Source organism: Podarcis cretensis (genome assembly GCF_951804945.1).
Source record: "Podarcis cretensis genome assembly, chromosome: 1".
In the NCBI taxonomy this organism is placed as follows: Eukaryota; Metazoa; Chordata; class Lepidosauria; order Squamata; family Lacertidae; genus Podarcis; species Podarcis cretensis.
Window position 1 is genome coordinate 88385800 of NC_137170.1, and position 12745 is coordinate 88398544.

General features: G+C 45.2%; 1 protein-coding gene across 1 annotated transcript; it reads right to left on the reverse strand.

The window, feature by feature from the left end:
- Positions 1-126: 126 nt before the first annotated feature.
- On the reverse strand, positions 127-11672 carry CNPPD1 (cyclin Pas1/PHO80 domain containing 1). Its single transcript, XM_079969120.1, has 8 exons — positions 11454-11672; positions 8804-8906; positions 6452-6533; positions 5448-5568; positions 4469-4597; positions 3697-3758; positions 2482-2599; positions 127-1642 (listed from the first exon to the last, which is right to left on the reverse strand). Exons 1-8 carry the CDS (start codon positions 11520-11522, stop codon positions 1040-1042), a joined length of 1287 nt encoding a protein of 428 aa, XP_079825246.1. The 5' UTR covers positions 11523-11672; the 3' UTR covers positions 127-1039.
- Positions 11673-12745: the final 1073 nt, after the last annotated feature.

Here is a 12745-nt window from a genome sequence, read left to right on the forward strand (position 1 = left end):
TAAAACTTTTGCAAGTTGTGCTCACTGTGACTCTGCAGGTTTTTCTGTTTCCAAAGAAAGTGAAGCTAGTAGGGAACTGGCAGCACTTGGCTTGGGGTTTAATACAAAAAAGAAAAGGCAAGACAGTTGCACATCAACAGCTATATTTATTAGAAGAAATCCCATCTACAAGAAATAGTGAAAAAACTACAGCAAAAATGTGCTGGTAGGAACAGGGCGTAAGAAGTGGTCGCCATCCCTCCACCCCCTCCCAGCCCAAGAAATGGAGAGGGCAGTCAAGCACTCACAAGCAGAGATCCCCAAACACTGACCTGACCTGATGGATCATGAGCCTCCCCCTGCAAATTGGTGCCCTTTTCTTCTCAGACTTATGGCTAAGAAAACTCCAGGCTAGTCCTGCATGGCTCTTAGAAAGCACACTGTCTTCATAAAGGAAAGCAAGGTAGGCAGGCACAGGCCAAAGTAATGTTAATTGTGTGGCAATCACTTGCTGGCCTGAATGTGTAGAATTGCTGGTATTTTCCACCATGATAGGGAGTCACCACAGACGATTACTTCCAAGTGCCCCTGGCAAATTCCCACACAATAAGAGCCAAGCTAGAGGGCCATTCATGGTGCCCTATACTAGCTCTCCCAAGGTGTGTGAATTCACCCCAAGTTTTACTCAATATTGCCAGGCAAAAATAGAGTCAGGCCTTTCAGGCAGGTAAATGGCTCAGCTGTAGCAGAAGACTGGTTCCAACAGGCCCAGGCCTCGCTGATTCAGTCCTTCATCCTACCCAGCCTTACACAGCTAAGATGGGATGCATCATTCTAGAAGACTCATTGTGGCCCCTAGGCAAAGTGACCATTTTGGAGGGCAGAGAAGTCCTGCAGTCAGAAAGGGAAGTTGACATCCAGTGGGGAACAGACTGATAGGTACCTCCTTTCCCACTCTTTCCTGCCTTGTGCCCTACACTTTCCAGACACCCAAAGCATTTCCCATCAAGGTGCCCCCACCCCAGCCCCAAGCCCAAACTACATCCCCTCCCCTGCAGCCCTAGCTAGGGAACATGAAAGCCTTGACCCTCCCAAGCTCCAAGGCAGCCTGTGAGGAGCACTGCTTCAATGCCAGAGGTTCAGGCCAGTCTTTGCAGTTAGAGGACACAGGAAGAGGCCAACCCCAGCATGAGCAGCTGGTGCAGTGGGCAGAAAGTCCAAAGGGGGCCAACTGTGGAGCAGGGTGGGTGCAAACTGTGAGGTTGGCTGCCATGCAGGTGGTGGATTGACTGCAGTGTGGACAAAGCAAGGGACTGGTGGGCGCTGGTGGCTGATAAGGTAACACATTAAGGACGCTGCCCCACAGGTAGAGCGCTGTAGCCATTACACCATTGCTTCCTGGTTGCTGCCGCTGTTGCTGCTTCTCTCCTTGAATGGTTCTGTTCTCTGCTCCTGTGCACGGAGAGCTGTTAGGTAGCACTAAGCCATGATCCAGATGCTGGGCTGAAGAGGGGAGAGGCAGGTATGCAGCTAGAGCATCCCTGGTGCTGGCAAACTCAGTAGGACTGGCCCTTTTCACATGTATAGTGTGATGAACCACTGCAGTAGAAGCAAGGACAGCAGCAACACCTGTCAGGTACATCACACCTAGAATGCAAGCCAGCTGTGAAAAGAGATGACAAATGTCAATATGCAGCATGTCTTCTGCCCCACCTGGAACAATCCACCTGAGATCACGTATAGATGAACTCAAGGAGATTCCTGTGAGAGCCATTCAAAGGCCCACCCAACCCAGTGTCCCACTTTCTCACAGCAGCAACCAGATATACACTGGTAAGAACACTGCCCTGGACACTGTCCTTTTCAAAGGCAGAGGTTTGGTTTACCTCGCACATGTGTGGATAGGAGGGTACAAGTTAGCAGAAGAATATGTTTTCATCCAGATTCCATCATTTGGTGAGACCAGATTGGCTGAACCTTTTTAAAATAAAAAATAGTGGCACCCTGGGTTGTGGAATCTCAACCCTGGGAGGACTGGCACACCTGTTTGCTTTTTCTATTCAATGAATACCTTAAAAAACTTTGATTCACTGATGTGTTAGGCTAGATGAATAAATGCTGCTAGCTCTGATGCTTATCTTTGGGATTTTTATATTTAGCCATGCTATGGTTAGTTTAGTTGCTTTGTATGTCTCCAGCAGATTTTTTGTTTGACTGAGCTACTTAAAGGGCCTATATTGAAAAGCAGCCTAGAAGGGAAAGGGTAAATTTGTTATTTACTAATTATCAGCCAACAGTATAACACTGCACAGAGGCATATCCGGTCCTATCTAGTAAGTCTCAGTCTGTCCTCTCTCTCACACACACACATGCACAAACCCCATGCCCTGGCATCAAGAGTCTATTCATTTCCAGCATCACTGCACCCACATAGGACAGCTGCTCTCTGTCCCCCAGCCCCCATCCCATCCAATAAGATGGGCCTAGCTTGGCCTGCCTTACCTTTGCCACCTGCTGGTAGAAATGCCCCAGTGCCTGCTGCCACAGTGTTTGCTCCATTAAGACACACAGATCAGTGTAAGTGAACCAGCCACGCCAGATGCCCTGCCTCTCAGCCACACTGCAGGAAAGGAAATAAGGAAATAAAGTTCTTTTCTCAAGAATTTGTATCCTGGCAGCATTCTGCACCATGAACAGGAAGCATTTCCCTGGTTTTTTTTTGTCCCCCCCACCCTTATAATGTATTTTTATTAAAGATTTTCTTGATTTACAAAAGTATGTGCAATGTCTCTCTCTCGTCCCCCCCCCCATGTAACATTTTTACAAATCAGTTTCATTTGTTGAGACATTAGGAGGAAAAGGGGGAGAGAGGTGGGGGGGAGAGGATGGGTGGGGGGTCGGGTGATGATGTTTCTATTTTACTTAATATATGTAGGGTTTGGTGTCAGCATTGCTTGTGTAGGTTCTTTGCAGTTCACTTGTTTTCCTTTGGTGGTGAGAGAGGTTGGGGTTGGCTGAGGGTGTGGTTGTTCATTTGTGGTTGGCTGTGGTGGTCTTTGTTTTCATGTGTGAGTGGGGTGGGTGGGTGTTTTGGATAAGGTTAGCCATATTGATTTGTATGCTGTTGGTGGATTATTGTCATTGTCTTGTTGGGCTGTGTATGTGATAAAGGGGAGCTATACCAGGGTCAAGGTGTCTTCTTTTATTTGTCCCCATGTCAGTTTCAGTTTATTGGTTAGTTTTTCTAGTAAGGCTGTTTCCCATTCTATTTGGTACCCTTGGTCCATGCTTACTCCTGACAGGCAGCATTTCCCTGTTTAAGAACTCACACAGATGCCCATTACTGCTATCCCCTATGCTGCAAAGCCACATAAAGAAGACAGCAAGCAGGATGGTATGTTGAATAGCCCACTGCCCTGCAGCAGGGGTAGCTAAATGTGTTGTGTTCCAGAAGCTGCTCAATTCCAAACTCCCATGAGCCCCTGCCAGTGATCAGGTACTATGGGACCATTCCTGCCCTGAGGAACATTGTTAACATTAATGAAGCCAATCCAGGTATTTGAGAGGCATGCTGAAAGGGACTCTGAGGCCATGTTCAGCCTATTCATAATGGACAGCAGCAACTGCATATACCCAGAAAGAACAGAGAACCCGAAAGACTCCTTCTATGCCAGCTGCAGAAGGACAATGCCATCCTGAAAAAGCAAAAGTACTTACCATCCCTCCAGCCAGCTGAGCATTTCAAAAAGCTCCTTGGGATCTGTATAGAGGCTCCAATCCTATAGAAAGTAACAGGAATTATTAAACCAGGGAGCTAGAATTCTCTTCCTATGCACTCACTTGCAAGGTAACAAATCTTACTTGAATGATGCATGGAATACACAATTACCCTGTTGGGAGGGCAGATCCCTCTACAAGAAGATTAGGAGTGGGAAGGGTCAGAGAAGCCATTATCACCACGCTATCCACGTCTAATAGAAGAAGCTTCCCAAGCTTCCCAAGAAAAGTTGTTAGGGTAAGTTCACCCCTATGAATATTTTTTCACTCAGCCCCCCTGCCCCAATTTGGCAACATTTCTACAACAGTGACAATACTCAATGCCCACCCTGGTCAACTGACAGAAATATTCAGGCACCAGGTTAAAACCAGTATTTTCTACACAAATTGTTTTAGTGGATGCTTTTGATCTGGTGTAACTGCTTTTTTAAATAGTACTGTACTGATCGTTTCATCACTGCTCTCTCTTATTGCTTGTACTAGTAAATTTAGAATTTTTTTGGACATTTTAAAGAGTTTTATGATTTAATTGTTTAATGAATTTATTGTTGTGAACCATTCTGTAGGCTGCGAAGAAAAGCAGTATATAAATTATAACCAACATGCACTCACACCCTTCTAAACACAGTGACTGGTCTACATTCTGCTGAACTTCAGCTGAAAATTCCCCAGCAGCCCTCCCTTCCTGACATGGTAGATGTAGCAGACTTACAATGGCACTGAGGAAATTCATCTCCAGTGTGTTCATGGTCTGTACGTCTACTTTGCCTGCGGCACCCCATTCATCATTGAAGACCTCCTCCTCTTCTCCTTCGTCATATAAGTATTTGCTGGCAACCATCTGAAAGCAACAGGAGAGACACTAGGAGAGTGGCACAGGGTGAAGTTTCAAAGGAGGTGGGACAGATACCTCCGCTTTCCTACTGGAATCAGTTGCTCCATTTAAGGATGGAGGAAAACCCCATGCTCAGCTTACCAAGATTCCCAGGTAATAAGGAGAGAGGGATCTGTACAGACCATAATCTGTACAGCCAGTGTGAAGAATTCAATACCCTCAGTTTTTAACAGGTTAGACAGACAGACAGGTTAGACAGACAAGGAGCCAGCCATTCAAAAAAGGCAAATATCTGGTTTGGTGGGAGGGGGCCTATGGCGGGAAAAAGAAAAAGACAGAGGTCACGTTACGGAGAAACAGGGAAGTTACATTGAAGTTTATGGCCCAGAGGAAAGAGAAGACAACAGTTTCCATTCACACAGGACCAGCTTATTCAAAGCACTTTGTATAAATTTCCTCATGGATCCTTATAAACCATTCAGATCATGATAATATCAAATGGGAACCAGTGCCTCAGAGATTAGCAGCTTCCTTAAAAGCCACCCAATAAGTTCAGGGCCGTGGCAAAAAATTCAAATAGTATTTCATGAGCAGCATTCTTAGCAACTACATCACAGCACCTTCAAGATGGGGATCCACAGGCTCCTGTAGTTGTAGTGTAAGGAACGGAAGGCAAGCAAATGCTCTGAAGTGCTGAAGGTTCAAAATGGATATGGCAGCTGCATCGCCAAGAAAGACAGGAACCCTTTTTCCAGCATTAAAAGCGTATGTTCCTTGTGGCAGAGAACTTTGGGCCAAACAATCTCTTACTACTTAACCATTGCTTTCCCTGCTCTATACCAACCCAGGCACCCACCATAGAGATCAAGAAGAGGTCAGAGGAGGAGATCTGCTGTAGATATTCAGGATTGCGATGCCGAAGCCTCTCAATGTAAACCAGGGCCAACATCAGGGAACAGGGGGAGATGCAAGCCTCCCTAGGATGAAAGGTTAAGAGACAACCGCTCAAGCACTCCATCATAAGTTCATCTGTAAAGCAGATCACCTATACCCCAGAAACCTTTGGAGCTTGAAAATCCCACTTTAAAGAAATCAAGACTTTGCCCGTTCTTGGGGCCACTCTAATTGTACAAACAAACCATCCTTAAACATCCATATGTCATATGTACTGCAAGTTGGATACTGCACAACCCCAACATCTTTATCTGCAGTCATACTCCATACAGATTCACAAAAGATGAAACACAGCTAAGGAGGCTTGGTATTAATGAGAATGGATCAACTAAGTGCCATCAAGGTGCTGCAGGCATAGAAAATTCATGTTTGCCTTTGCAAGGGCTTTGCAAGGGCTTTGCAAGGACACAGATCCTCCCTGCAACCAGGGAAAAACCTCTTAGGCTTATATCCACCCCAGCTCATTTTTCTATGAGCTCCCACTGAAGAGGCCACAGGCTGCTTTCTAATTGTCTTCAATTAGCATTCAATTTCTTTCGTGAAGAAATTAGTACTTCATCAAAAACTCCTCCGTAGCCACTCTAGGCAACAGCCTCAAACTTCTTCCCACCTATTGCTGTTCCCATAAAGGGAGGGCGTTTCCTAACTTAAGGCTTCCCTCTACCAATCCCAACTCTTTTTTTAATAGAAAAGCTGATTTTGTACAAAGTTATTATTATGTTTATATAACTTTATATTTCAATAGTGCATATGCTGCCTTTTATGAGAATGATCCTCAAATCAGCAGGGATGCAATTGCACAAACATTGTTTAAAAAACACCTCCCCTCCCCCCCCCCCAGTCCACAGAACAGGAAACAACTCTGTATGGGCAACAAAGAAACAGAAAATCATTTCTGAGCCGTACCGGGAGACATGTGATACATATTTTTTCTGGAGCCTGCGAATCGGGCTGGGAGCAGCCTTCTGGAGCAATTCAACAGCAATATCTAGGAAGGAGAAAACAGCAGGGTTCAACTCAGTGCACAAAACCCCTTGTCCCCAAGTCATTGTCATACTCTATAGTTTAGCACCATCTCTTTTCAGCAGATAATACCTGCTTCCCTCTGTAGCCAACCTGGCAAAGAAAGGTGCTTGCAAATGGAAAACATGGGGGGGGGGGAATTGGAGTCTTACCGGGGGGGGGGTGTTCAATTTCATCTCATTTTTTAAAGCAGAAAATCATTTTTTAAAGCAAGGTTATGTCAACAAGAATATGACAGCTGGATAGAAAGACTAGACAGCTTGCCCTGGTTTCTCCCAGATCTGAACACACCTATCTGGAACTGTATAAGTATGTCCTTGATGTTATTTGTCCCTGATAGCATTGTTCATGGCCCATGTGTCTTTTGTTGCAACTTGATAAGATCAACCATATATACATTCATTCCTGCAATTCAAGGCCAACTTTAGACTTCCGCCTCTGAAATACTTGTCTCTTAGCAACCACAAGGAATCTACTGAGTCAGTCACTCAGAAGTTCATGCTGTATGTTAGTATCCATTATTCCCATCCTACCCATACATACACAAACAGATAATAAAATTACCAGCCACAGTTGCAAGATAGCTTGAGGGCAGGAGGGAAACCTCTGGTAGCTCATACTAGAGATTAAAATGGGAAGAAATCATTGTATACTACTCTGGATATCTTACTAGAAGAACAGAGTATACGTCAACGTTCATCAAATGGAGGATGGGATATTTTAAAAAGTACAAGAGGCCTACGGCAATTATAGAGGTGTTTAGGAACCAGAGGCCTATGGCAACCTGTTGCTCTTCAGTTGTTGCTGGACTACAAGTTAATAATAATAATAATAATAATAATAATTTATACCCCGCCCATCTGGCTGGGCCTCCCCAGCCACTCTGGGCGGCTTCCATAGAAACCAAAAATACAGTAAAATATCACACGTTAAAAACTTCCCTGAACCTTAAGATGTCTTCTGAATGTCAGGTAGTTGTTTATCACTTTGACATCTGCTGGAAGGGCATTCCACAGGGCGGGCGCCACTACTGAGAAGGCCCTCTGCCTGGTTCCCTGTAGCTTTGCTTCTCGCAGTGAGGGAACCACCAGAAGGCCCTCAGCGCTGGACCTCAGTGTCCGGGCAGAATGATGGGGGTGGAGGCGCTCCTTCAGGTATACTGGACCGAGGCCGTTTAGGACTTTAAAGGTCAGCACCAACACTTTGAATTGTGCTCGGAAACGTACTGGGAGCCAATGTAGGTCTTTCAAGACCGGTGTTATATGGTCTCGGCGGCCACCCCCAGTCACCAGTCTAGCTGCCGCATTCTGGATTAGTTGTAGTTTCCGAGTCACCTTCAAAGGTAGCCCCACGTAGAGTGCATTGCAGTAGTCCAAGCGGGAGATAACCAGAGCATGCACCACTCTGGCAAGACAGTCCGCAGGCAGATAGGGTCTCAGCCTACGTACCAGATGGAGCTGGTAAACACCTGCCCTGGACACAGATTTGACCTGTGCCTCCATGGACAGCTGTGAGTCCAAAATGACTCCCAGGCTGCGCTCTTGGTCCTTCAGGGGCACAGTTACCCCATTCAGGACCAGGGGATCCTCCACACCTGCCCGCCTCCTGTCCCCCAAAAACAGTACTTCTGTCTTATCAGGATTCAACCTCAATCTGTTAGCCGCCATCCATCCTCCAGTATCCCTGATCATTGTCCATGCTGGCCACCACTCCCTGCCTTTCAGGACACCTTTAAATAAAGGGCTTGTTCCTAGCTATGAAGCATTCACACATATTTGTTCTCTTTCACACGGCAGTTCTCTGGCACATGACTCAACATTCCACCACTTCAATGATCTGGAGTGTTTAATTGGACAACAATGCAGACAAATGAACAAAGCAGGAAATGAAGTAATTAACCATATTAGAGCCAGGCAGAATTATGGCAGAAGAACACATTATAGCAACCAAACTTGGTGGTGGGGAAGTGAGCAGTGCTGTTCCAGATTATGTGAAAGAGAAAAAGAGGGAAGCAAGGGGAGAAGAGAGATCTCAGCTCCGAAAAACTTCTACCACAATCAATCAGAAAGCACAGATACAGTCAAATTCTTAAGTATTTCCCCTAGCTTGTACCCAATTCAATTGAATGGTTTTTTTTACCGAGGATGGTAAGGAGGTGGTGGTGTGGAGTAGAAAGTAAGGGAGCTTTTAACCCTTATCCCCTCCCCTTAAGACCCATTTCAAAGCCAAACTCACCGGCAACTGGGCTTGAGAGGTTATCAAGGGCACTTTCTTTATCCCAGCCATAGTAAAGTCGCTTGCGTACCCGATCACTCAGCTGCTGGTGCCTGGGAAGAAACTGAGAGAAAACTGGCAAATGAGAGTGTGGTGCTGTGAACCTCCACCTTTCTCCCCAACCCAAGTGACACACAACACCTCAGTATCATAATTCAATGCATAAGGGTATAATTAGCATCTGTAGGAGAAAACAGTGTAATTATAAATATCTACCAACAAGCTTCCATTTTAGGCAGGGCAACCTAGCCATACACGCTAACCACTGAGCTGAAGCAAAAAGGCATATCGTAAGAATTCATTTAAAATCTCCAGGAGAGGCGATTCCAAAGACCGCATCCTATTTATTCCACCAGGTGCCCCCCTCTCTTTCTATTCCTACAAATCTGCACTGTTACCCCCAGATTGCTTTACCCTCAACAACTATGCTCAACAGTTATCCTTCAATACAGTATTTGTTTATTTATTCAAGTTATAGGCTAGCCAAACTCATTCCAAAAACAGAAGAAAAAAACCCTTACCAAAGTTAAAAGTCTAACCTTCATACCACCCTATCCTGCTTAAATAGCAAGAAGCTGAAAACCCCAGTTTTCCCAGTTAAAATTGCCTAACCCCCTCAATCTTCCCTTATATTTTGTTTTAAATAAAAGAACTTCTGAAATTATTTAAATGCTTTTCACATCCTTCCTTAAAGTTGTGGCCAAACTGTATAGTACCGAGTGACATTTACATCTTTATGTCAAAAAGAACACTCACTTTATAGAGTCAGAAACTCAGCAATATGGTTGGGACTTACGGGGGAAGCACCAGCAGTACCTTTGTTAAAAGGGCCACACTAAAGTGGCATGGTCCACATGCTCAGAATTACAGGCCAACTTAATGTGGAAAGGGATTTTTTAAAATTATTATTAAAAAGCAGGCTGGAAACACACCTCAGGGTGACAATACAAGCTTGGATGGTCTGGAGAGAAGTATCCCCTGACTCTGAGGCCATAGATCGTGTACATGGGAGAAAACAACAAGGAGGAAGAAGACAGCAAAGTTTTTTTCTGGACTATCACACACCCTCTTTTATTCCTGTAACAGGTTGCTCCCTCCAGACTTCTATGCTCCCAGGTCTGTGCTTGAATAGCATCTCTCAGCTCTGGGAATTTTTGTTCTTACCAGTTATTGTGGAAGATTTGCATCAACCAATACCAATTGTTATGTGCAGTGCTTTTTTTCTAACGAAAAGTTTAGGTTACTCTCTTTTTGACTCAAGAAAACCACAATTTTATAGTTCAAATCGGGAAAAATAAATACAATAAATGGAAAAAAGTCGTCCCCCCCCCCCCCCGGAATAAAGCACTGGTTATGTGGAAGCAGAGCACAGTAGGGGGAAAAGAGAATCCCATTATGGTTGCATGACTGAATGAGTGCCTGCTCTTTTCCTTTCCTTCTCCCCTTTTATCAGTGTTCCCCAGCCAAATGCAAGTTCGGTGATAAAACCTATCAACTTGCTTTCCTTTATATTTTATGTCAGCAACCAATCAACAGGCCCACGTATTGACTGAAAACACCAAACCCTATGCAGCCACACACAAAAGTACTATTTCTAACATTCTTCACCAGTTCTTTTTTGTGCTGTTGTCTCATGCCTTTTCTTTATAGCCCTCCTTAATGACATTCTTCCTTTTGTCTCCTGGTTCTGTTTTCAGGATTTCCAAACACACCTTTATTACCCCTTGATTTCTCATGCATCCCCAAACCTGCAACCCCAGAGTAAATAGAGGGAGGAAACCACAGGCCCTGAAGTCCCTTTTACAGCACTTGAGTGCTGCAAAAACCTTAATAAGTTTTGAAGTACAGTAACAAACAGAATGGATTTTCCTTCACCCTTTTAACCAAGTTAAGCAAGTCTGCATCTAACACTGCCAGGGAAGCCCGCCCAAGCATACTTTGAAGAAAGATTAGATAAAGTTGAGCAAATAAAGAATTAGCATGTTGTCATTTACTATATCAGTATGGCCCCTTTGGCATATCAACGTACACCCTTCTAGTGATCAGTCTGGACAGACACTAATAGTTCCCATACTTCTGTCATTAACAAACAGCCATAGATTGAACCACTAAGTAACAAGGGATGGGGAATCTGTGGCCCTCCAGCTGCTGGGACTACAACTACCACAATTTCTGAATATTAGCATACTGGCTGAAGCTGATGGGAGTTGCAGTCCCAACAACATCTGGAGGTAAACAATGTGCTGAATGCCAGGAAAAGACGAACCCCTTAAGATTGCCTACGCATATGCCATATCTACACTGAAGTAATAAATCCCAAGTTCCCACCGAGCCTGGGAGTAAACTGGGATGACAGCCCGCGCTTACAGAGGTGCAGCAAAGCCCAATTATGGTGCCTTGAAGCTCAAGGCAACGGAGGGAAGGAATGGCCACAGAATGGCACCCGGTGGGCGTGGCCACCCAAAGAGCAAAATACAGAAGTCCTTCGCACCCGCCGAAGGAGAATGACAGACACCTCGCTGGCGGGAGGGGAGGGGGGTCTCAATCAGCAGGCGAAGGCCGGCGTGTGCGGGGGAAGGGAGTGCGGTTCAGTCTGGTGACAACAGCTCACCGTGAACTCCTGGAAGCCGCTCAGAGAGAAAGCGCCCTCCTCGTCCAACAGGAGCTCGTTCAGATCCATCCTGCCGCGCGTGAAAAGGGGCGTCAAGCGAGGCTGCCTCCTTGCTGCTGCCCCCGTTGGTAGGTAGGCAGGTGCCCGGGTGGGAGCAAGACGCCTCCTCCGCAGATAGCACCGCAAAAGGAAGAAGAAAGGGCTCGGCGCAGCCTTCCTCTTCCTGGGGCGGGAGAGAAGAGAGGGAGGGAGGGAAGGAGGCGGGCTTTTCTGCGGCCTCCACTTCTAATAAGCCGAGCGCGAGGGAGGGCGAAAGGGTTGCCTTTAGGATGAGTCACCGCGCGTGTGGCGCCTTCATCATCCCTCCGTCCGGTCCTGCCAACTCAGGTCGCAAGCAGCCGAGATGGACGTCTCTGGCGGCAAAGGAAGCGGGACTTGGCTTTTTTCTTTTTTCTTTGCAGGGTTGGGATCCGCCTGCTGCAACCCAGCAACCCCTCAAACAGAACTGGAGGGATGGAAGTTTGACGGAAAATAGAAGTACTGGTTGTACATAGGTATACATGCGACACTCGATTTCTCATCGTTGATATACTGGCCGCGAATAAGTGAACTGACTCCGTTTCAAAGCTTTGCGTCAGTCACATTGGTAATCAAGGGATGAACACATCTATACGAATTAGTCCTGTGAGTGAGCGTGTCAAGAGGATAGATCCTGGCACATCACGATGTTATTTTTTCCTACACCTGTAATAAGAGAGTATTTCTTGTTTTTTAGGCAAGCAAGCCTTTCCAGACATGTAACTTTATTTTGGACATTTATGTTAAAACTGCTGTTTTTATCTGTATTGTGCTAAATGTTTTGTCTGTTTTCTTTTAAAGATTGCTTTTATCAGTACTTTAATATATATTTTATATTGTTTTATGTAATCTGCTTAGAGGTTTTTGTTGAAAAAGCAGGATATAAATCTTGTTAAATTGGACTCCATATGTACCAATTTGATTATTTGCGCTACAAATAACCATAAATTGAAATGGTGGGAGGAATGGAAGATAACCCTTTTGTCCATTGTGATCATTCTGACTGCATAGAACATACTGTGGCACGCTTGTGTTCCACCATCCTTCTGTCTCCAAAACAGAATCTCCTCATGGTTACCAAGTACTTCCTTTCAGTGGAAGTAAATGATATTTTGTACTGAGGCATTGCAATAGATATAGAGATGTCTCACTTTCTCTTTACATCCATCAGAAAACAACATATTATGCTAAAAATGATTCTGGCCTTGTATAGG

Bases quoted from the DNA above. Each gene is read 5' to 3' on its own strand.
- CNPPD1 (XM_079969120.1), bottom strand. From the start codon at position 11,522: ATGGATCTGAACGAGCTCCTGTTGGACGAGGAGGGCGCTTTCTCTCTG. The intron at 5,569-6,451 runs GTACGGCTCAGA...CTTTCATCCTAG, and splicing joins TATGTATCACATGTCTCCCG to GGAGGCTTGCATCTCCCCCT. The intron at 1,643-2,481 runs GTAAGGCAGGCC...CTCTTTTCACAG, and splicing joins TCTACCAGCAGGTGGCAAAG to CTGGCTTGCATTCTAGGTGT.